Consider the following 25,574-nt stretch of genomic DNA (forward strand, 5'->3'; position numbering starts at 1 on the left):
GTGGGGCTCCAGGGGCGGGACCCAGGCCCGGTCCACAAGAGCAGGTGGCCACTGCGGCTGGGGGATGCTCGCGCTGCACCGGGAACAGCACAGGTGGTGCCGGGATCGCGTACTCGCAAGCCCCAGACCCTGCGGAACTGAGGTGAGCCCAGCCGGATCGCGTCGCACCAGCTCGGGGTTTCAGGCACCGGAGCGGCCGCGGCGCTCCGTAGCTTCCCAGACGCCGTCCCAGCGGTCGGTGGCCGCGCAGGCATCAGCTCGGGGCTGCCTCCCTGTGCCCGGGATGCTGGCGGCACCTTCCCGGGTCAACCCGGGTCCAGGTCTATGGCACCTGTCGCGCTGTGGACGGCGGCGCAGCAGGGGCGAGAGGCGTTTCTGAGCTGCCCAGGAACAGGGTCCGGGACCACGCTTCGCCTTGGCTATGCCCAGTACCTGTTCAGCCCCCTTCGAGGCCTTGGTGAGACGCGTGGACTTGACCACAATCGCTCCTTTTACCCTCTGGAATGTTTTCTCTGGGGTGACTGAAGCCGGCTGGTTGGATTCTCTCCGACTGCTTCAGCCGGGGCTGCCCTGGGGCAGACGTGGATCCGGTGGGCTGGGGCTGCACAGTCACACGGCCAAAGCCTGAGGCTTAGGTTCCTTCACTGGGATATGGGAGGTAACCAAGGTCTGGGCGGGCGGGAGGACGCAGTACACAATCACTGTCATGAGCCAGGACCCTGGAATTTGAAAGAATCTTTTGAATTCTTCCTGTGTGACCTTGGGCAAGTCACCAAACCTCTCTGCAGTTCAATTTTCTCCTCTGTGAAATGGGGATAGTACTAGTAGCTCAAGTCATTACAGTGAGGGTTAAGTAGCTACTGTGTAAAAAGAGCTGAGTAGGATGCCTCGGAGTAGAATAAGGGATCAATAAATGATAGGGGCTATCTATTACTGCCCTTGTTACTGTTGTCATTATTATTATTTGAGGAGCAGCATAACTCCTAGTTAAAGGCACGGACTCCTGAGTTCATGGACTCCTGAGTTCAAAGTTCAAACAACATTCTAGTGTGACCTTAGACAAGCTCTGTAACCTTTCAGTGTCTCTGTTTCATTTGTATAATGGGGGAACTGATGGTACCTGCCTTAGAAGAATATTGTGGAAATGAAATGAGTTAATACCTGTAAAATGCTTAGGACAGTGAGTGCTGTGAATTCTTCCATAAAAGCATCATGTTTAGTCAAGGAACTATAACCTCGCTTTGCTTTATAGTTGAAACACTGTTTGTATGTACATTTACTGGTTTCTTGATAAGCAAGATGGGTTCCGTTCTTTCACCTGTGGCTTCACTGACATTGATGGTTGACCTGTTAGGGTCAAGGTAGTCCTGGGGAAGGAGCTGATGGGGCAGAGGGACCCCAGGGGTTGTCTTCAGTGAGAAGAAGGAGGATTAGAGACAGGACCTCCCAGAATCCCAGTTTATTTTGAACATTCACTGAGGAGAAAATCTTCCCTGGGTTGCTATTTTATTTGACAGGAAATTGAACCCGGATCTAGGCTTTTAAAACAAACCAACTCTTGTTAACTTTTTTTGCTTTGGGATTGTAATGAGAGAGGAGGTGGAGGCGGGCAATATTTTAAAGGATAAGACAAAATAATTCCATTCCTCTTGTCAAGAGTCTAATAGAATGATTTTGAGGATTGAGATGATTTTCCTCCATCTCAGCCAGATCATATGTGGTTGTCTGGGGGTGGGAGCTGAGGGGTCTGGCTGCCTCTGGACATCTTATCTCCACCCCCACCACTCCATTTCCTTTGCATCAGAAACTTGAAGCCCACTAGCTCCATAAACTTGAAAGCCTGCCAGCTTTGCCACATCTCCATTTTGAACAATATCCTGTGGGTTCAGGGTGGAGAAAAAGTAACTCTTCAAGTACAAAATCCTGCCTGAAGAACTTGATGGGGCATCTAAAGTCTTTGTCCCAGACATAGGCCCTTTGGAGACATGGAGACCACCTAGTATATCCAACTCCAAATTAGAGTATGTCCTAATTGGCCTCTGTCACCTACATGAGGCAGAGGAGACAGAGTTTCCTTATAGCCCTCTCCCCTAGTACTGGTGCTCATAATACCAGCATTGGGAAGAGTCACATTTACTATGCAAAATTGGAAATTAAGTAGTTCCAGATCCCTTCAATTTCCACCATCCTTTAGTCCCAGCTGCTGTTATTAACTGCCTTGGGGGGTGGATAGCACCTAGCATAATGCCAGGCCCCTCAGAGACATATATTATGGTGGTGTGAAGGCTGCAAGGCTCCAGTCCAGCTCCTCCACTTACTAGCTGTGTGATCTTCCAAAAGTCACTCCACCTCTCTGAGCTCATTTTCCTCCTCTGCAACACGGAGATAATAATAGTATGCATACTTCACGGGCTTGTTGAAACATGAAATTACAAAAATATATATACACACACACACACACACACAGAGACTGTATATAAGATTCTATAGAATAGCCATGAGATGACCCTATATAACTATGTATATGTACACATACATATTAGTTTATTTCTAAAAAGAATGTTGTTTCACACTGTAAAGTTTTTGTGACTGAGATGCATCATGTACATTGATGAATGTGGTAATTTGCTTTCCAACACTCTCCTCCAAACAAAGCTGATATGAAATCAAATTGAATTCCCAAATCAGTGGCATCTTGGAATCAAGGAAATATGGCACAGTGCCTGGCAAATATTAAGTGGCAAATAGTTGTGGGCTATTGTTATACTAGGTACTCTAGAGGCACTAAGAGCTTGGCCGCAAAGAGAGTGAAACAGAAACTCTCCACTTGCAATAAAGCAACAGGGAAAGGACTGGGCGATATGGCTGGGAATGGACAGAATATGATCTAAAGTGGGTGCTGGGAAATTCTCTTGGCAGCTTTTTTTTACCTGTCAGAAACAACTCGCAGGGCGCTTGCTCTATGCCAGGCACTGAGTGAGGCACCAGGGGGCAGGATGGCATAGGAATGCTGCCCTCAGGGGGGCAGGCTAGTGGAAGCATGAGACAAAGGTGGCAAAATTCAAATCACTGCTGCGTGTAATAGAGGTGCAGAGGCTGATTAGGGTTGCTCAAAGGGCTCCTACTCCAGGCGCCCAGGGGGCAGGTACTGCAAACCTGTCCGGTGATCCACAGGTTAAACCTCACCCAGCACCCCCACACTCGGCCCCCATGAGGAGGCAGCTCTTTAGCAGCTGTGGTGGCCTCAAAACGTTCTGGAGAAGGGGCTAAGACCTCAGAATGAGGACTCTGTAGGCCACAGTAGGAAAGAGGAAGGCAGCCTCTGAGGGCGCGTGGGTTGGTGTGTCCCAGCGCCTGGCCTCCAGGAACGCACCAGCAGACTGGAACGTGTGAGCTCAGTTGCTTTTCTTCTCTACCCCTCCAGGTGCCTGTCCCTCAAAGTTGCACCCCTGCCATGGCTCCTGGAGAGAAAATCAAAGCCAAAATCAAGAAGAATCTGCCTGTGACAGGGCCTCAGGCACCTACCATTAAGGAGCTGATGCGGTGGTACTGCCTTAACACCAATACCCATGGCTGCCGCCGCATTGTGGTATCCCGGGGCCGCCTCCGGCGCCTACTCTGGATTCTGTTTACACTGACGGCCGTGGCCCTTATTTTCTGGCAGTGTGCCCTCCTCGTTTTCTCCTTCTATACCGTCTCTGTCTCCATCAAAATCCATTTCCAGAAGCTGGATTTTCCTGCTGTCACCATCTGCAACATCAACCCTTACAAGTAAGATGCAGGAGCAGGGATGGAGAATGGGTGTCATGCCCTTCCAGATGTCAGAGCCCCTCCCAAAGGTGACACACTCCAGCCTGCAGACATGCTTCTTAGAAATTTGAATTTGCTGCCAACATTGGAAAATGCCCTCTTTGGGTTCCTAAATCTATACCAAGTTTTAAGTTCATCAGCTACTTCTGAGGATAGGCTAGCTCAGAGAAGGCAGAGGGGAGACTGCAAGGATCAGTTTGGCTTGGAGTTTGGGCCTAGAATGAGCTAGCACCCTCCCACCCTCGCCACACACACACACATTAAGCCAAGCTTAACCACTTAACCCTGAGCCCCACCAGGCTCACACCCTCACTTTCCTCAGAATTTGAGCTGCAGGCTGACTCAGAAGTGATGCCCAGGTGACCTCTGGAAGCCTCTCAGCTGCCCCAAACCCTCATCTGAGTGAACCCAACCCCACTAATTGAGATCACCACACTGGGCAGGATCGGCACTGGATACTGCCCTGTAGTCTGCCACAGGACCTGTTCTAAATGGGTCATCAGAATCCTTCTCGGGATTATTGGAAACTGATCTGGGAGGCAGATCAGAACCTAGCAGAATTTGGCAGAGCAGGTGTTGGGGTGGGGAGATGGGAAGAGCAGGGGAGGAAGATTATCAAAGGGAACTAACTGGTCCAGAGTTACAAAATCAGAATCCAGTCTAATACTCACCTCCACCTCAAAGTCTTTCTTTTTTTTCCCTCCCTCCCTCCCTCCCTTCCTCCCTTCCATCCATTAGTTGTTCCATAATCACTTACTCATCATCTACAGTTTCACATATTGTCACACACCATGCTAGGTTCTCAAGAATATACACAGTCTTTGTCCTGGCGGAACTGATGTTGTAAGGAAAGCGTGAAATATTAACAAATATAATTACACTAATGAATTAGTAATAGTGACTGTTTCATTACACACACATGCATATATATATATATATATAATCATTGAATCTTCCGAATAACCCCATTTTACAGATGGGAAAACTGAGATACAGAGAGGCAAAATGACTTGTCCAAGATCACACGTCCAGACCCAGGATGGGGTACTGGGGCCTAGGTAGTCTGGTTCTGGAGTTTGTACATTCAGTCACTCTGCCATGTAGCCTGTGTACAGAGCAAGAAGGAGAGAGATGAGACAGGCAGAGTTAGGAGAGGTGCTGGGACTTTTTGATATGGTGAAGATGAAAAGATAGTGTTGATATGCTCCATGTGGTCAACTCTGTATTATTCTTCTGTGTTGTTGGGGATTGTCAAGGTCATAGTAGCACCTCCTCCATCCCAGCACTGGTTAGAGGAAAATCAGCAGGCAGGGACACGTGTGCTGGGTGGAGATGGAGCCTGTCCCCTGGGCAGACTCCCAGCAGCAGTTATTGTCCTCACTGTGGCTCGTTTATGGGAGGCACCTGACAGTCACTACTCCAGAAATGCTGGTTGGAGCAAACTCATCCCCACACCCTGAGAGCACGAAGACAGAGTGGTGGCAGAGAGGAAGCCACAGGAAGTCATACGAGAGTCACATGGAAGCCTCTCCCCATTTGTTTGAGCCAGTGGTCACTGTGGATGGGGCAAATTATAAAAGGCCTGGCTTCCTTGGCCAAGGGGGCAGGAGAGCTGGGCACAAGGCTGACACATGTTGCCAGAAAGCTGCACGGAGAAATGCCAGCATTCTGCCAGAGCTGCTTCTCCTCTTCCTGACTCCTCCTTCCCACCTTGGCAGGTACAGCGCTGTGCGAGACCTTCTAGCTGACTTGGAACAGGAGACCAGAGCAACCTTGAAGACCCTGTATGGCTTCTCAGAGATTAATTCTCGGAAACGCCGAGAGGCAGAATTCAGGAGTTTGGCCTCGGGGGGCACACAGCCCAAATTCCCCAACCTGGTCCCCCTGTTGGCCTTCAATCAAGATGAGGTCGGCAAAGCCAGGGACTTCTTCACAGGGCGGAAGCGGAAAGTCAGCGGGAGCATCATTCACAAGGCATCGGATGTCGTGCATGTCCACGAGTCCAAGGAGGTGGTGGGATTCCAACTGGTGAGATGCATGTCCTCAGAGTTGTGGGGCAGGAGATGGGCTGGAGATAGTCAGTCCAGGGAGGTTTCTCCTTTGCCATCAGCCCCTACAGTCCTGCTGGAAGAAATACACGCAGTTAGAGTTAATCTGCTGCAAGCAGCTGATACTGGCACAGGCAATCTTCAGCAGAAAAAATGGCTTAGAGTGGGACCAGGAGCTCATGCGGGGCTCTCAAAGACAGAAATTAAGGAAGATCCAGGAATCTAGGTAGCAAGAAATGGGGAAAACCATTTCAGATACTGCTGCTGGATTAAATAAGCTTCAATTATTTTCAGTCTTTTTGCTCACCCATAAAGGCAGATTCAAATCCCTTCTTGGGACTATGTGTCTGGCCAAGTTTGGGTCACCTGATGGCAATCAGAGGGTGGGGCATTGTGGGACAGTCTCACCAGACTGTATCCAAAGGGGGCAAAATTGAAATGCAGATGCCAGAAGGAAGAAAATAGATAAACAGCAGAAACACCCAAATTTCCCTGTGGTCCTTACCTTCGTGAGGTGTGATAGCCTGATTTCTTATCTCTCCTTCTTGGTCCCATTTGAGAGGCTCTGAAGAAGGAGCCATTCACCAAAACTAATTTCCATTAGTTTCTGGGGCAAACTCAGTCACTCTCCCTTCTCCAGGCCTCAGCGCCCCCTGCAAGACAAGAGCTACTTTTTTACCTTATAGCCTTCATTGCTGACTGTGAGACCTCAGGGCACCAGTCACAAATACTGAAAAATATAGCCCTTTCTGATAATCACTAAGACATTTCAAAGTCATTGTTGGTCCTTTCATAAGATACCCAAAAGGTTCTCCTTAATATCAAAATCAATCCTTTGATATCTGTCTTTAGGAGAGCTTCCAATCTGTGTGACAAGAACATCTAGAAAGCACCACAATTTCCCTACAAAGCTCTCATTATATATATATATATATTTTTTTTTCATTATTCTGTATTTTAACTGCTGATCCTCCCAGCTACTGTATGCGGTTCGGAAGGATGGCATTTTAGTCAACATTTTGTAGGTAATAAAGGAGACATGACGTCTTGCCCAAGACGCCACAGGAAGTCTGGCTGGGGTCTGGGCTAACACCCCCAGTTTCTGACTGTTGATCCAACTGGAAGTGGTAAGAGTTGTGCAGGAACTCAGTAGCAATAATCAGCCAAAGCATGGATGTCTGGGGCCCCCGAGGAAGCTGTTTTTGCTTCTCTCCTGGTAAGCAGCAGTAGGGAATCATGAAAGGGAGACTGTTTTTCCTTGCTCAGCACCTTGCTGGTCCTTGAGGCTTGAGGCTGATCCCTAGAAGTGAGAGGAAGCCCATTCTTGCCCCTGAGTATCTCGTCTAGAGTCTCAGCTCCTCAGCCTTACAGCCCTTCTCAAGGCCAGTGGCCGTGCTGATAGCTTCAGCCTTGTACCTCCTCTTATCCACAGTGTTCCAATGACACGTCCGAGTGTGCCGTCTACACCTTCAGCTCAGGGGTCAATGCCATCCAGGAGTGGTACAAGCTGCACTACATGAACATCATGGCACAAGTGCCTCTGGGGAAGAAAATCAACATGAGCTACTCTGCCGAGGAGCTACTGGTGACCTGCTCCTTTGATGGGAGGTCCTGTGATGCCAGGTCAGGAGGGGAAGGCTGCTCTCTCAGCTCTGAGGACTGGCGCTCTGAGCACTGGGCCCCTTGCATGCACCTGCAGCTCAGCTCTAGGTCTTTGGAGCGAAAGGTGCTCGTCTCCCTGACTCTGCCCTTTTGGAAACAGCTTACATGAGAGCTGAGCTCTAGTCAGTGAGAAAGGTGGTGATGGTGTAGAGTCAAAATATTACACTTAAAAACAGAGTAGTTGATATATATGTATGTATATGTATGTGTAACCTTGTGTATTACCATCATGCACATTGATGTTTGAGAACCACCAATCTAGTGCAGAGGAGGAAAGGAAGGACAGGAGGGGGGAAGGAGGGAGGAGGAAAGGCCTGCCTGCAGACGTGGGGGCTTTCAAAGCTTTCTGCCTTTAAGGTACCATCAGATCCATGTTGGTAACTGAGCATTCTAGAGTGTTTCTTCCTAGCTGGAGAGCTTACTTCCTTCTTTTTAAATACTAAGTTTTACTATGTATATAGATATATTAGTCCTTGAAAAAACTGATTGATTGGAATCAAGTCTCCCTAAGGGCTGAGTTATAAAGTCAGTGTAAGGACATATATGCTGGGATTCCTTCTCTGGGGACCATATCCTAGGAATTAGAATGGAAAAATGTCAAGTGCTGGCTGAGAAATTCAGATGTAGAGGAACTTGGGGCAGATATCTTGGCACAAGGAATGCCAGGTCAGGATGGACACAGAGGTGGGAAGTGTACGGGGGAGAACAGTAAGCAAAGGGCAGTTCTACATCAGTATGTATCCGGCTGGGTGAGGGCCTTGTGTGTCATTTATCAGAGGAAAGGTGGGAAAAGTGAGTCATGTCCATCATCCACTGGCCTTAAAAGATTTTTGGCCCCATTAGCACTGCCCCTCCAGACTTCAGCTCAGATGCCTACCCTTTCTGACCCATAGTCTTTCTCCACAGGAACTTCACGCTTTTCCACCACCCAATGCACGGGAATTGCTACACATTCAACAATAGAGAAAATGAGACTATCCTCAGCACCTCCATGGGGGGCAGTGAATATGGTAAGGAACTCTGCACCAAGGAGGTCCTGGGGCCCTCTAACAGCGAGCATGCTGGCAGCAAAACGTCCAGAAATGCAGGATCTCCCCACCTGGCCAGAAACCAGGCACACCATTTTTCCTTTTGCGGTGTTTCCACCAGCATCCGTGTTGGTTCCTCCTTTCCTTCCTATCAGCGCATTTTCTTCTTTGACATCTTCTCTTTACTTTTGAAAGAGCAACAAGGGCACCGTGGGGGTTCCTTCTTGTGAGAAACCACTCTGGTTTATGGGGTGAGCAATGCGGGGCAGTCAGCTTCCAGAGGCCCTTAAACCTAGATGTGCTGAAAGGGGAGATCAGGGAGGCAAACACACCTTTATTTTAAGATTACAGATTCTGGAGCCAGAACCCCAGTTCTGCCACTTACTATGTGACCACCAGGGGATGTTTTCCTAGCCTTTGACCACAGCAGGCTGCCTTCTCCTCCCAGGGCTGCAGGTCATCTTGTACATAAACGAAGAAGAGTATAACCCCTTCCTGGTGTCCTCGACTGGGGCTAAGGTGATTGTCCATCGGCAGGATGAATACCCCTTCATCGAGGATGTGGGAACAGAGATTGAGACAGCAATGGCCACCTCCATAGGGATGCACCTGGTAAGAGAACATGCTGATTTCTGTGGGCTTGGCAAGAAGAACAGATTTATTTCAAGGATAACCAGTGAGGTGTAGCTTATGGAAAAGGGTGTTGGTTTCAAAAGGAAGAATGGTCCTATATTTTCCAATGGTCATTCCAGTATCTTCTGCATGGATGAACAAGGACAAGATGCCCTTTGGGGAAAGAATTGAAAGAATCTTCCTTGTTCCAAAGGAAGACAGTAACATTTATGGAACCTGTGCTGGAAGCAAGGCATCAGACACTCACTATGTATTTGTCAGTAATATAAATAGAACTGATTAACAGCTTTCTTTCTGGGCCACCTAGAGGTCTATGAAGCATGTAAACCACTATTTAAAGACTAATGGAAAATCACTGGGCCATCAAAGCTCTGTGTAGCAAATCACACTTCCATCAATTTCACCTCATTTACCAAGAACCTGCTTCTCCTTCAAGTCTTTGACCTTCTATGACCTTACTGGGTGCTGAGAACACTCATACCTATCAACTGAAGTACATCTGGGCTGCAGGTTCCAGTCCCAGAGTCACTAAACCCAGTGGGAACAGAGGGCAAGGTGACGAGTGTACTCTGATGCCTTGGCCACTCGTTTGCTTATGCAGTTTTCCTGTTTGCAGGCCTGGTGTCTTTTTATGCCAGCCTCATTTTCTCTCTCTCTTTTCCACCCTCCTTCTCTGTCTCTTGCTTCTCTAATAGAACGACTATTAAGAATTTACTTAAAGGGAATATATGCACAAAATGAAAAGCCATATCAAGGAGGACACCATGTAGATGTGTCTCCCTTACATCCCTGACTTCCAGTACCTTCCTTCCTTCCTCCCCACGGAGACCATCACTGTTGCTTCTGTGTCTTGGCAGGGATGTTATAGTTTTCTTTGAACACATGTCTAGGTAGAAGTTATTGAAGCAATTCTCTGTCAATAGACACTAGGTTGTTTCTAGGCCCAACTAAAAGCAATGGTGCCATGTGATGTGTATTTGATTATTTCCTCCAAGTATGGCAAACAGTATATGTATTTGCCAAACTGCCCTCCAGTGAGGTGGTAGCCATTTGCAACCTCACCAGCAGTATGATAGCAATTCCCTCATGCTCTCTCCAACACGGGTATTATCCAATTTTAATCTTTGCTAATCTGTCAAGAGAAAAATGGTATCTGTTATCATTTTAATTGAGTGTCCTTCTTAGTGGTATTTTTTCACCTATTTGTGGGGGGAATATCTCCTTGTGGACTGTCTATGCACACCTTTGTTTATATCCAACCTTAATGTCCGAAATTAAACTTCTTAGTTTTTCTCCCTCACACACTTGACCTCCAGAGCAGTGGTTTCCAAACCTGGCATCAGACTCAGATCTACTGCATCAGCATCTCTGAAAGCTGAGCCCAGGAATCTGTATTTTTACCAGACTCTACTGGTTATTCCAAGAGACAGCAAACTCAAGAACCTTGACTCTGGGAAATTGAGTAGTTCAGAATGAGAGAAGCAAAGTGTGTCTTCCTAAGTAAAAGTAAAGCTTTAGCATGGCCATAAATGATGGTTTCATTTATAAAGTGATACAGTAGGCATTGCAACTTGCATATCCACCCATTATTTATCCATTTGACAAGCATGTCCTGAGCTCCTATGTGCTCGTTAATGGAACCACATCAGTATAGAAGACACTGCCCTGTCCTGTTGCAACTTAGAGTCCAGCAGAAAGGATCGATAAGGAGGAAAAAATTACACAAATGATGGATTATAATCATCATCTGTGCTAAGGAGAAGTGCAGAGTGCATGAGAGCCTACCTGACCTAGGGCTTTGTTTACTGGGGGGAAGGATTTTAAGAAGTACTTTCCTGAGAAAGTGATAATGAAACAGACAGCAGAGATGATGAGCTGGAATGGAGGTATTCCAGAGGAAATCTGTGGCTTCAGTGCCTCATGGTACTCCATCAACGGGTGGCCCTGGGTAAGAGAAACCATCAGGATGGTTGTCTGGAACCCGGGTACCCTTGGAAGGCCTGCCATTTAGGGGCTTTGTGCCAATGTGGGAGGTATGTTCCAACACGAGAAGTCCTGTATGCCAACTTGCACTGTGCGAAAGCTGATGGCCATGAAAAAATATTGAGCCTCAACCTGCTCAAACTGTGGCTTGAAAAGGCTTTGGTGTACCACTGAAGGAGCTGGGTCACTGATTCCTCTGTTCACAGGCAGACTGTGAAACTCCCAGATCAAACTATTGAACCTTTTGATTTCCTGTGGAATTGTATCTGTGCCCTGAGGCACCTGGGACATCCTTGCCTTATCATTTTGCTCTCTTGCTCGGGTCTGCCTCTCACAGTGTCTGCAGATGTGGAGGAGAGTCACAAGAGCTTGGAAAAGTGTAAGAACCGAGGAATTCTGCCTTCTGGTTTTCTTCTCTGAGCTTAGAAATGCCTACCACATGGTTAAGCAAATGTTTTCTTTACCAGTGATGGGTAAGCAAAGACATGGGTGGGTTTTCTGCTACACCTAATTTGAGATGAACAAAATCAAAGTCACAGAGCAGGGCCAGTCAGCTCTAGTTCTGATTTATGAGCATTTAGAACAACAGAAAGTAATCCTAGGGATTACTAAGAGGTCAGCAGGGGGTCACTAAGAATAAGTCCAAACAAACTAGATTGACTTCCTTTCTTATTTGTATTTATTTATTTATCTATTTTATTTATTTGCTTGTTTGTTCATTTATATATTTTTTATTTTGATAGGCATGGTAAGCTGGTAGACTCAGTCAGTTGGTTAGGCAACAATCTTGTTGTTTAATGAATCTTCATTCATTGAGAGATGGTGTGTCCAAAACGCTGGACATTCCAAGATGTGTACAACAGAGCACCTACTTTCAAAGATCTCATCTTTAAGAGAAGACAACACACCTTTGCAATACAGTTCTGTGAGAATAGGGGCCTTCTCTGTCTTATTTCCAGGCTTAGTTCTTAGAACATAGTAGATGGATCCATGGAAATAAGCCCAGACAGAAGCTGTTGGTGAAGGCTTTTTAGATGATGGGCTCTTGAAAGACAATTGTCAGGCAAATAGTGTCAGGAAGTCCAAAGTCATAGCAGTTACAGAGGGGTCACGGAAGGATTTTTAGCCATGTAGTGAAATTTCAAAAAATTGCTTTGGCTGAAGTATAATTAAGATACTGGAGTCAGCACATTTACAGTAATTCTAGGAAGAATGATAAGGACCTTAGCTGAGGCAGTGGCTGTCGGGTGAGCAGGAGTAAATGGATTTGAGGGGTATTACAGCCTAGAAGCAGCAGGGCTTGACAACCGAGGTCAGTGAGGAACGGCCGGGAGAAATAAAGTTGATATCTAGGTTTTAGCTCAGGCAGGGGGGTAGATGGAGGTGCCAGTCTCAGGATTAGGGTATACAAGAGGAGAGATAAGTTTAGGGGAAAAGATGACCACTTGAACTTGAGACATACCCAGGCTCTTGTGCCTTTGGGAAGTCAAGGTGAAAATGTCCAGTGAGTAGATGCTGTGAGTATGGAGCTCAGAAAATTCAGGGTTGAGAAGGGGGCCATCTAGTGTAATTCTAGAGTTGGGAATAAATACCATCACCTAAGACCTGAGACAGAATGCAAATATTTAAGGGCTGATTAGAAAGAAAATGCAGACACAGAGGTAGAAAAGTGGGAGTGGAAGCTGGAAAGGATCAGTGTCAAATAAATCAAGGTAGAGAGCATCTAAAAGAAGGTGTGAGCCCAAGTGCCAAACACAGCCGAGAGGTCAAGCAGGATAAAGGGCAAAAGGTCTCTGGGTTTGGCAGCCAAGAGGTTACTGGTATCACTGCCAGAACAGTTTTCAGTGGAAGGAGTGGAACAGAAACCAAAGTACAGTGGGTTGGATCATGAATGGGAGATGAGGAAGCAGGCAAGAATGGCAACTCACTAAGGGGGGTATGAAGCCAGGCCCTGGAGAAGGGGGACATTTCACTGCCATTGCAAAGCCTACTGTACAATTTTATCTTAAAGCACATGCATACTTTTTTTCACAAGCTTATGTGTAATAGAGATTAAGTGCTCAAACTCTGGAGCCAGACAGCGGAGGTTCAGACCCCAGCTTTGTAGGTTCAGACCCCAGCTTTGTACTTTGGTTGTATAATCTCAGTGTCTCAGCTACCACATCTGTAAAATGGGTATGATAATAATAATTACTTAATAGTTACAGTTACTTGTAATAGTTACTTCATAGGCCAGTGAGAATTCAGTGAGTTAATTCATGTGAAGCAGTTGGAACAGCACTTAGCATGTAGTAAGTGCTCCAAAAATATTGGCTGTTACTATACTTTTATTTTTTTAAGAAAAGAAATGTGAAGGGAAGGAAAAATAGGTTAGAAGCAAAAAGAGGAGTCTGGAATATTTGTCTTGTCCTTTTTGACACCCCCTTCCTTTATGAGTGAGACATCAATCTCTTCCTCATTTATATAGAGAGTACTAATGATTTGCCATATGTGTTGCAAACATCTTTCCCAGTTTGTGCTTTCCTTGTAGTTTTCTTTATGCTACTTTTTCACATGAGAAAACATCAAGTGTTTACATAGTCAAAACCTTTGTTTTCTTCTTTAGGCATTATGTTTATTGAGGATTTCCCCTCCTTGAAATGAGATACTGAGCTGAGTTTCCTTCCAGTTATTTCATTTCATACTTTAACCCACTTGAATTTTCTTTTTGCAGGATATGAATATAAGCTAGAATTTATTACTTCCTCCAAATATTTAACAAATAGTCCTAACTTCATATATTGAGTAATTCTTTTTTCTCCATTTATTAGAAGTGTAAACTTCACTATACACAAATAACTTGTATAATTTATTACAATATGAAACCAGAGCAAAAGAAAAAAAGAATTAAATCACCCATAATTCCATCATGCTGCCACCTGGTATTCTCCCTAGCATAGTTCATATCTTTGAAGAGGTGAGCTAAGGAGTCCTGATGAGTAACTGCCCTCCTCCCCCAGGATTCTCAGAAAGAAGCAGATAAAAATGAATCCTGTTTCTCACACATACACCCACATACACACATGTGCACAAACACACTTAATCACAGCTCCATGTACCCACACATGCACATACACACAGCACACTCCCACATATGCATGTATGCACAGACATGCATGCATATTCACACATATATACACATAACTCACACACATTCACATACACATATACATATTCTCATTATTGTGTCCTTAGGGGTCAGGACAGAAGCCAAACTGTTTCCCCACCCTGCACAGATCAACAGCTCTGGAAAGCTGACAGTGGAGTGTGGGGGTGGGCAGAGGGTGTGTGCTCTGCCCAAGTTCATCCAGCTGAGGCTTTGGGAAGCTAAAGACCTCTATTATAATCTAAAAAGTCCTTTTCCCCCATCTGCCCTCCCCCAGTTGGTTCAGGAAGCAACCTGAGTAACCCAGGAGCTCTAAGTTCAATAAGCATTTTTTCAGAGTAAAGAGCCACTGAGTATTCAAAAAGCATAATAATCAAAAGATGATTTCTCACAATTGGCTCCCTGCAAGTGGCCCATGGACTGGTTCTCAAAACAGAAAGAGCCCCAGCCACCTTTGCCAGCTACACACCACTTACCTGAGCACTTAACCTCTACCTAGATGCCTGGACACTATAATTTCCCCCAAGGCAGATAGAACCCCGAGCTGACCCTTGGGTCTCTGTGGACAGCTCAGCAGGACCCCAGGTCTCAAAGGGACATCTGCCAGCTGCTTGGAGAAACTTAGGGTGGCCCTGGATTCAGGTGCCCCTGAGGGAAGCCACTGCTCGGCCTCTTAGTAGCCCAGTGCCCAGCCCAGCCCTGGCATGTAGCAAAGGCTCTAAATCTGTTTGCTACCCAGCTATTAGAGGAATGAAGTCAGCCTGTTTATGCTGTCCTGACACAGAAAGATGCACACTCCTATTGTCAGTGAGAAGGGAAGGCTGCAGGGTGAAGGAAATGTGTGAGTGTCTGTCTGTCTGTCTGACATCGGGATCTGATCTCTTAGAGTAGGTACTCTGGGGAAGAGAGGAAACCAGATGTCTACTTTCCACTTTGCTTCTACAGTTCAAGTATTTTTAAATGATAACTATTAATTGCCCTTAAAGCACTCGCAGTTAATTGACTAGTGGATCAGCAGATGAATTATAATACAAACAGAAGGAGATGACAGCCACTTGAGATGTCTACATTTTCTACCTGCATCAAATTCCTTGATTCCTTTTTTCCCCTAGTTACCTTTCTCTTTATCCAGCTGCTTTTCCAATAATTTTCTTTCCTCCTGCAAATGTGCCATCCAGTTTCCCTTTGCTGTCACTCAAAAATAAATAAATAAATAAAACAAAACTGTGCACGCGCACACACACACACACACACACACACAAACGTGAACCCTGGAACCTAGATATAAGCTAGTTAAAATTTATATCCTAATATTGTTCCCCCTCGGGAGACATTATCCTTTATCTTCCTTCATTGACTTATTTGCAGTGACAATTATTAACCTAGAGCCAAACTTAGTAAACCACAATAAAATAATTTAATAAGGTTTTCGAGCTGTGAGTTATGATGCACTGTCCTCCTCTGATTACAGTATCCTTCTATGCTACTGGGCATTCCTTGGCCTTCTCTAAGAAAGCCAGTCTTTCCAACCCAGCCAGAAGACAAGAGAGGGGAAAATGGGCCCTTCACTGGCATAGAATCCCAGGCAGCTCATGGTCGCTGCTCATCTTTCTAATTCCTCCTCCTCCCTCCCAGTGGATTCTCCAGGGCCTTACTGCCATTCTCAAAACCAAATCCAAGTCCAAATTTCTCAGCATGGCATAGGAATCTGGCATGATTTGGCCTTGGCCTCCATCACTGACTTTATCTCCAGAATTTCTCCCCTTTTTCCATGTTGCAGCCACTTGGCCCTCTCCTGCCTCCAGCCCTTGGGCTCCCTCTGCCTAACCTTCTTCCTCCATTTCTTGGAAAGTCCAGCTCTTTCTTGCCATTCTATGTTGAGCCAACACACCCATTTGTAAAAGACATTTTCTATAATTACTCTATTATAAGACTGCCCCACTCCTTCCCACCCCTCCATTCTCCCTAACCAGTTTCATTGATTGCTATCCAAAATGATCTTATATATTTATTTGCTCTTTGACCATCTGTCTACCCTTGTGGAGCTAGAACATAAGCTCCACAAGAGCACATAACTTGTCTATTTTGATCATTGCTGAACAGTGCAGGACTTAGAAAGTGCTAGGCTCCTAGGAGGTGCTCAATAAGTATTTGTCAAATGAATGACTAAATGGCTACTCAGCTCCAAGGGGTGCCCCTGTCTGGGTCCTGGGTGAGGACTGGGCTGAATGTGTGCTGCTGTGATTACAGACGGAGTCCTTCAAGCTGAGTGAACCCTACAGCCAGTGCACGGAGGATGGGAGTGATGTGCCAATCAAGAACATTTACAATGCTGCATATTCTCTCCAGGTACAGGCTAGAGGAAACACCCAGCCCTGGGCTGTGGCCTGGATGCAGAAGAGTCATATATAGGCTGGGGTGTGTCTGGGACCAGGAACTCTGGTGAGACTCCCTGGGCTTCATCCAAAGACCTCAAGAACAAACGATACCAGCTGGTTCCAGTCCTCTCCAATCCATCTGTAACCAGAGCTTAATTGATCAATTGAGGTTTGCATAGAACTCGATGTACAGCCCAGACAGACTGGCTTCCTAGACGGGCTTTGGCCAAGTGAGGACAGGAGGGAAGCGGTCTGGCAGAGGCCCTGGCTGAGGGGTGCAGAGGTTGGCTTCCCCACCCACTTGTGCCCCTCAGTTGCTGACAGCCTTGGGCAAGTTGTGTTGTCCTCAGCAATCATAGTTGGAGGTTGATAGGATGGGGGCTGCTGATCGTCAGCTCCCAGGCCCATTCCCAGCTGCATACCTGGTTTTTCTGGCCTGGATGGTGTTTGAAATTCAGAGAATTTCACAAGCACTCAGATTTCCAGCTTCTCTTGAAAAACAGGATCTGGCAACATTGGGACCATATTCCTGCAGTACAAATGGTGGAGGGTGTTGCCCCAATAAAGGGGTATGTGTTCTCCAGTTCCCCACAGCCCCCACCACCCCCTGGTGTCTTACCTACATCCCTGGTCCCTGTTGCCATTTGCATTTTCAGTGCTCAAGTGCTGTCGTGTTGAGCCTCATCTCACGTACTGGGAGCCTGCAGTTTGCCTCCTACTGGGTTACCCAATCAATGGCCATCATCCCAGCAGAATAAGAGGACCAGGCCCTCCTCTGCACTGAGTCCTCTAGTTTTCATCAGAGCTGAGTTGAGAGGTAGTAGACACTGAATGAAAAGAGACTCAGAGAATGTCTACTTGTAAGAAATAGACATACAATCACACTGACTTCAAGACCAAAAAAGAGAAGGTTGGCTCATTGGAAAGACACTCCTGGATAATATTCAGTGAGAGGCTACCCTGTATAAACACTTTACATATATTCATTCATTTCATGCTCACAAGAACCTTGTGAAGTAGGTACTGTTGTACTTATTTCAAAGAGGAAGAAACCAAAGCAGCAGAGAGGTTAAATACTTTGCCTGAGGTACACAACTCGGAGGTGGCAAACACAGGACTTGAACTTAAGTAGCCTGACTTTTTTTTTTTCTAGAAACCCTGACATTAGCTTTTGTGATACAAGCTTCATAGATACTGCAGTAGCTTAGGTCCCCAAGGACCCACCATGGAGGGCTTGGATTTAACAACTGGAAAGCTGGGGCCGTGCTTGTTTCTCTCTGATTCTTGGCATCTATTGCAATTTGCCCACTTAGCTCTGTGTCGGTAGTCACATAATGGAAAATGACCACCTCAGCCCCAGCCCCAGCCCCAGCTGAGCCTGGTCTCCAAGTCTTAGTTAGTCCAAATTCTCAATATATTTTCTAGCTTGGTCCCCTTGGAGTCAGAAGACCACCCCTGGCCCAATCAGCTGCGACATGAGGGGCGCATGTATGCAGTCTGCCAAGGCAGAGGGAGGCTGAACCTCTGGATGAGGGATGTGTGGGGAGGCAGCTCTCTGGCATCCGTGTGCACAGAGGTTAAGGGAACCCCTGGGTTTCCTCTTTCAGATCTGCCTGCATTCATGCTTCCAGACAAAGATGGTAGAGAAATGTGGGTGTGCCCAGTACAGCCAGCCTTTACCCGCAGCGGCCAACTACTGCAATTACCAGCAGCACCCCAACTGGAGTGAGTGAGACCTGCCCCTGCCCTGTACACCCCAGGAGTGGCGTCAACCCAGCCATAGTGCCACCCACCCATGGCCTTTTGCCTGAGGGAGCTAGTAGGCAGATACTGACCAGAGTTTTAGTCCTCTGTCATCAAGCCCAGGTGGAATTATACTTTCTGATTAAGGACCAAATGCTACATCCCAGGCTGTGCTAAGGGCTTGACCACCTCTGCCAACTCTAGGAAGTGGGAGCTATTGATAGGACCTTTTTACGGAAAAGGCAACTAAAACTCAGAAAGGTTAAGCAATTTGTACAAGGTTGCATAGCTAGAGAGTGATAGAGCTAGACCCAAAGCAAAGGCTGCCAACCCCCAGCTCAAGTCCTTAAGCACAGCAGTACTGTCCCCCAAGGCCACAAAGCAGCACTGGTTTCCAGAGAACCAGTGTTTGTAGGAAGTGGGAGAAGAAATCATTAAAAGGAAATGATGGGGGCACTGCTGGAGACCCTCAGGAAGGACCCCGGGCCCCCACGCTCACACTGCCGTCTGCCTTGTCCCGCAGTGTACTGCTACTACCAGCTGCACCAAGCCTTCGTCCAGGAGGAGCTGGGCTGCCAGTCAGTTTGCCGGGAGGCCTGCAGGTGAGTGTGTCTGAGGGATGGGGAGGCAGGGCGGGGTGGGGCCAGGCCACCCATGCTCACTCCATGCCCTTCTCCCCTCAGCTTTAAGGAGTGGACACTGACCACCAGCCTGGCACAGTGGCCATCTGCAGTGTCCGAGGTAAGTTCTTCTGCCTTCCCTTCCCCCTCAAGTCCTCAGCCCGGAGCCTAAAGTCTTGCTATGTCCTTTGGCCTCAGGGGTGATCCACAGGGGAGGCCCCGGTCAGGGGGCTGGGCCTGAGAGGGAGGCACACAGGCTGGCCCTGGCCTCTCCAGACGCCCACATGCCACTTCTCTCTCCAACACAGAAATGGCTGCTGCCCGTTCTCACTTGGGACCAAGGCCGGCAAACACACAAAAAACTCAACAAGTAAGCAGACCTCCACCCTGTTGCTCTGCTCCTGCTGGCCCTCAGCCCCAGCCTCCTCGCTTGCTTCCTCATTACCAAACCCTCTCCTTTTCATTCATTCTTTCCTTTGCTCAACAAATACTCACTGAGCCCATCTCATAAGCCCAGGCCCTGCTCTAGGCTTGGTGCTTTCAAACATTTTGAGCATGACCCACAGAATGAAAAGACTTTCTCCACTGTAGCCCATTGAGCATATAACCAAAATAACAGTCTCACGAAACAGTACTTCCTTATAATGGACAACACGTTCAGGCTGATTTTCAGATGGTGCACACTAGGATGGCCCAGCCGGTTATTTATACCTATCCATTCCATTTGGTCACAGCATGGTTCTGGATCATTAGTGCCCACTTCCATTGATAAAAATTCTGACTATCTTTGTGGATGCAATCTGATGATTTCCTATTCTGCTTTACTTTGTAAAAAGCCCTGTTCATCGCTCAGTAGACTTATTTCATGGCTTCCTGATATTTCTAGACCCAGGTGGATAAATACACCTCTGAGCCGCACCTTCTAATTCCACTTAAATTTTCCACTTTGAAATTCACTTCCAAGGGAACTTTAACAATAAAATCAGCCAGGCCAGAGTTCAGGGACCTTAGGAGTTGGAGACAAAGCTGGGAGAGGGGAGGGGAATTGCATGTGAACTCACATCTTTCTGAGACATGACCATCTCCACCGTGTCCAACACTGGGCCGGCCTCAGTGGCAGCCAGTCTGGCCTCCAACATTTATTGAATATCTACCAGCTACCAGGTGCATGTGAGGCACTGAGGGTACCATGGTGACTGAGCAGACGTGATCCCTGCCCCCAGGGTACTTACAGTCTAGTGACCAAGGTAGACGGTGACTATGTGATCACAAATGGTAAACGGATGACCCCTAGATCAAATCTAGCTCCATAAAAGTGACCCACTATTTCTAGCTTTTCCTGAAAGATCAAAAGTTCAGGCAAGGGCCAACCTCCATTCTTGCATAGCACCAAGAGCTGAGTGATAGCTTCCCCTTTGGAATGTGCATGAACTTTCCAGCTTGCCACTGTCCTATCAGGAGGCAATTTAGTATAGTATTTAAGCGCATGGACTGTGAAGCCAGATCTATCCAGGTCTGAGTCCTGGCTCTGCCAGTTATGGACTGCGTAGTCTTGGACAAGTTACTTAACCAATTCATGTCTTAGTTTCCACATCTATAAAATGGGGATGGTTAAAACAACTACTTCACAGGGTTGTTGTGAGTGTTACATGAGTTGGTTCACATAAAGTTCTTGGAGCAGTGCTTGGCAAAACAGGAAGTGCTACAAATAAATGCTATTATTATGGTTATTATGATTATTACCTTATAACCAGCCTACTTTGCTCATTTACATGAACTGTCTGTCTCCTGTACATATTTGAGACTGCAATCAGACCATCATGATGTCAAGGTTTAATGAAGAAAGGTTGCTATGGGAGTATAGCTGGGTGGACTGATTCTGTCTGAAGGTTAGAAAATGGTTTTTGAGTGAATGAATAGCCTGAGAAACCAGGTCCAGGCTGGAGATGTGCTCTGGAGTGCAGAAGGAGCCCTGTGGTCCAGGTTCCAAGACACCCATGGAGCCTGGGCTGTGCTGGGGGCTGGACAGGAGGGAGGCAGCCATGCTGAAGGGCTAGTCATCTGGTAGACTGCAAAGGCACCCAGTTCACCTTGGCCCTGTCTGTTGGAATTTCTGCAGGACAGACTTGGCCAAACTCTTGATATTTTACAAAGACTTGAACCAGAGATCCATTGTGGAGAGCCCCGCCAACAGCGTGAGTGTCTTCTTACTGGGGCCTGTCCTGGGTCTGCAAATGTGCCCATCTGCCTGGCCTTGGGGAGCAGAGTCAGATCATGGGGATCCAGCCTGAACTGGGGAGACCACCATAGGCCAGCCAGGCCTCAGATCAGAGCAAGCAGAGAAAGAGGGGACAGGAAGCCTGCCCACTTCTTCCTCCAAACCTGTTCGGGGCCAGGGCTACCCAGGGGCTCCCTTGGGAATCACGATCTCTACATGAGGCCAGCTCGGGGGAGGGGTCCCACCTGATGATATGGCTTGGCTTCCCTTGCAGATTGAAATGCTTCTGTCCAACTTCGGTGGCCAGCTGGGCTTGTGGATGAGCTGTTCTGTCGTCTGCATCATTGAGATCATCGAGGTCTTCTTCATTGACTCCCTCTCTATTGTTGCCCGCCACCAATGGCAGAAAGCCAAGGGGTGGTGGGCCCAGAGACAGGCTCCCCCCAACCTTGGGGGCCAGGACAACCCATCCCTCCAGATAGATGATGACTTGCCCACTTTCACCTCTGCTTTGCGCTTGCCTCCAGCGCCAGGGGCACAGGTGCCTGGCACACCGCCCCCCAGATACAATACCTTGCGCTTGGAGAAGGCCTTCTCCGACCAGCTCACAGACACCCAGCTGCCAGCTGAGTCCTGAGGCAGTGTAGGGAAGGAAGATCTAGCCAGGACCACCAGCCATGGTCTCAGAATTTAGACCCTGTTTCCTTGCAAAGGGGACCCTCTGCACCACCCCTGGACTTTTCAGAGACATTGACTAAAAGTCTGCTTTGAATAAGATGGGGCCTGGGTGTGTGCAGGGGACCTGCGGGGCCCTGCCCAGCAACACTCACAGCCATCCAGGATGAGATAAATTCTGTGGCCCAAACCCTCAGTGCGTCTGCTGTGGAGAGAGATAGGGGCCGAGGAAATGGTGCCAGCCTAGACAAGGGTCAGAAGTGAAGCCTGGCAGAGTTCTTTACCACATCTTGAGAGATAAAGACTTCTCTGAAGCCCCAGACTGGGAGTTTCATCCTCTCCCCCCAGCCCGGGCTGGAGCCCATAGATGTGACCTTAGGTGTCAAGGCCAGAGAACTGCCACCTGGTGCCAAAGAGAGGAGGAAGCACCAGGTCAGGAGCTGGAGCTGTTTGTGCACAAACTGTTCTTAGTCATGACTTTGGGGCAAGGTCTCTGTGCCCTCAGGCAGGGAGCTGGCCCGAGATCCTTGGAGTGAGTTGTAGGGGAGGGGCCCCAGGGAGGGTGGTCTAGGGGTGTAACAGGAAGTCCTCACTGTAGGGCCATGTTCTGAGCAGCTAAGCCAAGGCCCTGGACCCTTTGCCCAAGTAGAGAAGAGCCAGGTAAAGGGCACTGCAAGGCACTCCTGCCCAGTGGTAGTCCGAGGCATAAAGTATTGTCTCCTGATAACCCACCTCAGCTGCTCTTCCTCTAAGCAAACCCTCCCACCACCAATGACCTCCCTCTCACTAACAAGCCAACCACAGCAGGCAACCACTTCCCACCATACTCACACCTTCCAACATGATCATAGCTGATGTTTTATGCACATAGTATGTGTTCAGTGTCCTCCTAAGAATGGTGTGCTGGGTGCTGTTCTAAGCACTTCCAGAGGTTATCGTAGCAGACTGCAGACTGCAACCCACAGGCCAAATATGGGTTTTGCCCATTTCCTAAGAATGTGTTTTTTTTTACTTCACTTTTAAATGGTTAAAAATATCAAAAGAAGGCCAACTTGTGATTCATGAAAATTATATGAGATTCAAATTCCAGTGTCCACAAATAAAGTTTTATTGGAACACAAGCACACCCATTCATTTAGGTATTGTCTAAGGCTGCATTTGTGCTATAATGACCTGCCCAGTTGAGCAGTCGCAACATAGACTATGGCCCACAAAGTCTAAGATATATTTATTCTCTGGCCCTTTACAGAAAAAAATCTACCAACCCCTGGATTAACACATTAAATAGGTAAGATTAGCCCATTGTAGGGATGAAGAAATTGAGACACAGACAGATTAAGTTACTCAACCAAGGTGACACAGCTAGGAAGTTGCAGAGCTGGGATTCAAACCCAGGCAGCCTGACTGCGGGGCCTGCACGCTTTATCACTCCATCACTTTGCGTCCAGTCAGTGCCTGTGCTTTTAAGGGTGAGGCTCATGTTAGTTTGGGTGGTAAGAAGGAAAGGCTGGACACCTGGCTGTAGGGCAGAAGGAAGTCCTTCATCCGTACGTGGGGAGAGGCCTGCATTTCAGGACTCCTTCCCACACCAGGATGGTGCTAGCAGAGGCAGGAGTTGGTAAAAGAGCAGGGGCTGTGTGACCCTTCCTGGACCCTGCCTGGGCCCTGCCTAGTGAAGAAACTATCTTCACAAACACAGTCGAGCCCCATGCAGCCCTATGGCTGCTACAGCCATCCCTGCCCCATGCGGTGGTTCCACGGGACTTCACAGGGTGGGGCGCTGCAGGGAGGCAGAGCAGGGAGGAGGCCGGCCTGACCTCAGGCTGGTTGGATCTCCCCTGAGGAGTGGGCTCAGAAGCCGGGGCTGGTGCAGGCAAGCGTCAGGTTACTAAGGGTGAGACTGGCTCCTGGCCCTGTCGGGCTGGGGTGGCTGCAGCCAGTGCCAACAGGGAACTGACAGTGGATTCCTACCTGGGCACTACCCAGAGAGAGGTTCCTCCTCCTCCTCCAAGGCAGGAGGGGTTGGGGCCTGGCCCTCAGATTCATGGAATTGACCAGCCTCGACATTATATCACAGGCAGGGACATTTTCAGCAAGGCTGGGCTTGCTGCCTGCTTTGTCAAAGGAGAGGCTGTGAGCACCTGTGGAGCGCACTGCCACCCATTTCTGCCCCAGGGAGGACACATACCCACACCCCATGGCTCCAGCTATCTCCCTCTGGGCTGTGTGCCTGCAATGCCAAATGCTGCCCTCTTCTCCTCCACTCATCCTTCCAAGCCAGGTACAAATGTCACCACCTCTTTAAAGCCTCCCCCTACCTTCCCTTGCTCCAAGAAGCTGGCACTTGCTCCATTATAGAATGTTCATCCCCTGATATAATTTTTTATCCATTTGTCTGCCTCATTAAATGGTGACCTCTTTGAGGGCAGGAATTGTGTCTTATCTCTTTGTACCCAGGCTAGGACAGGACTAAGTACAGTGATGACATTTAGGAAAAGTTTGTGAAGTTAATTAAAACAGTAACAACCATAATGATGGCTAATATTTATTGAGGACTTACTGTTTGCCAGGGATTCTGCTAAGCACTTCACACACATCAGCTCATGGGGTTCCCACAGCCAGATATTCTTGCAAACAAGGAAACTGAGGCACAGAGCATTCTTTTCATGGGCCCCTGGCTAGTAACTGGTGGACCCAGACCCTCCTCCAGAGCTCGCTTGCTTACCCACCATGCAAACTGCCTTTCAGATGGGAGCTTTTCCCCAGAGGCCAAGTCCACCTGGTCCTGAGGAAGTTCCACCGTCCCCCAGTCTACTCAGCCAAGGGGCTCTCCTGTGCCAGGAGCTGAGGACAGGGGAGAACCACCTCATTCCCAGGCCCTTTGGATAAGCAGCCACCATGGCCAGCAATTACTGACCCCAAGGACATATTCCATTTGTAGTCATGGGAATGTTTGCTCTTGATGCGGCCTTGCTTTCACAAGCTATCTAAGTTGTTGCCCTCACTGCCCTTCCGATTTCCCCTCCAGGCCCCTGGGTCCCAGACCCAAGTGTCCCATCACTCATGGTATGCCTCCCTGATGACAGAGACACCTCAAACTCAGCATGCAGTCTGAGTTTGGGCCTGCACCCCAAGGGGGGATATTGAATAATCACCCCAATCTCTCCTGGGATTGAAAACTGAGGTCTGGGCTGGACAGACATATGTGGGAAACCCATTTCTTGCCCTTTCTGTCCTCTAAAATGGCATTCCTTGGCTCCTGGCCCCTTCCTCCCCCTTCAGAGCTAGCAGACCAGCATCTTGCTTCCCTTACCACATTGCCTTCTTCTTCTGATGCAGCCAAGTCTCCTCTGCCTCCTCTTCCTAAGGATGCTTGTGTTAACTTTCAGGGCTCACCAGATAATCCAGGATAGCCTGCCCATCTCAAGATCCTTAATCACATTTGCAGAGTCTGCACTTATGCCCTAGAAGGTGACATGCACAGGTTCCAGGAATTAGGATGTGGCTATTTTGGGGGTCCATTAATCAGCCTCCCAGAAGTGGGTACTACAGACAAGCATGGCTATAGGAGTGGAGGCTGCATTTGTGAGTCAGGCAGACAAAACCCCTGCCCTCATGGAACTTACACATC

At 47.9% G+C, this 25,574-nt stretch overlaps 1 protein-coding gene across 2 annotated transcripts; it reads left to right on the forward strand.

The window, feature by feature from the left end:
- Positions 1-25,253, forward strand: SCNN1G (sodium channel epithelial 1 subunit gamma). 2 transcript variants are annotated; one of them, XM_036916966.2, is made up of 13 exons: positions 1-142; positions 3,425-3,771; positions 5,529-5,838; positions 7,291-7,481; positions 8,427-8,530; positions 8,997-9,160; positions 16,560-16,658; positions 18,295-18,412; positions 18,954-19,032; positions 19,114-19,171; positions 19,359-19,420; positions 21,170-21,245; positions 21,543-25,253. In XM_036916966.2, exons 1-13 carry the CDS (start codon positions 65-67, stop codon positions 21,903-21,905), a joined length of 2,049 nt encoding a protein of 682 aa, XP_036772861.1. In that variant the 5' UTR covers positions 1-64; the 3' UTR covers positions 21,906-25,253. The 2 variants fall into 2 exon arrangements, with proteins under 2 accessions (XP_036772861.1, XP_036772862.1); XM_036916967.2 differs by lacking the exon at positions 21,170-21,245 and having other exon boundaries at positions 21,543-21,787.
- The last annotated feature ends 321 nt before the right edge of the window (positions 25,254-25,574 follow it).

Source organism: Manis pentadactyla, chromosome 10 (assembly GCF_030020395.1).
Source record: "Manis pentadactyla isolate mManPen7 chromosome 10, mManPen7.hap1, whole genome shotgun sequence".
Taxonomy (NCBI): domain Eukaryota; kingdom Metazoa; phylum Chordata; class Mammalia; order Pholidota; family Manidae; genus Manis; species Manis pentadactyla.

What these genes read in the sequence shown, in the direction of transcription:
- SCNN1G (XM_036916966.2), top strand. Translation starts at nt 65, where the DNA reads ATGCTCGCGCTGCACCGGGAACAGCACAGGTGGTGCCGGGATCGCGTA. An exon ending in TGCAACATCAACCCTTACAA is followed by an intron (nt 3,772 to 5,528) that starts GTAAGATGCAGG and finishes CCACCTTGGCAG; the next exon opens with GTACAGCGCTGTGCGAGACC. An exon ending in CATGGGGGGCAGTGAATATG is followed by an intron (nt 8,531 to 8,996) that starts GTAAGGAACTCT and finishes TTCTCCTCCCAG; the next exon opens with GGCTGCAGGTCATCTTGTAC.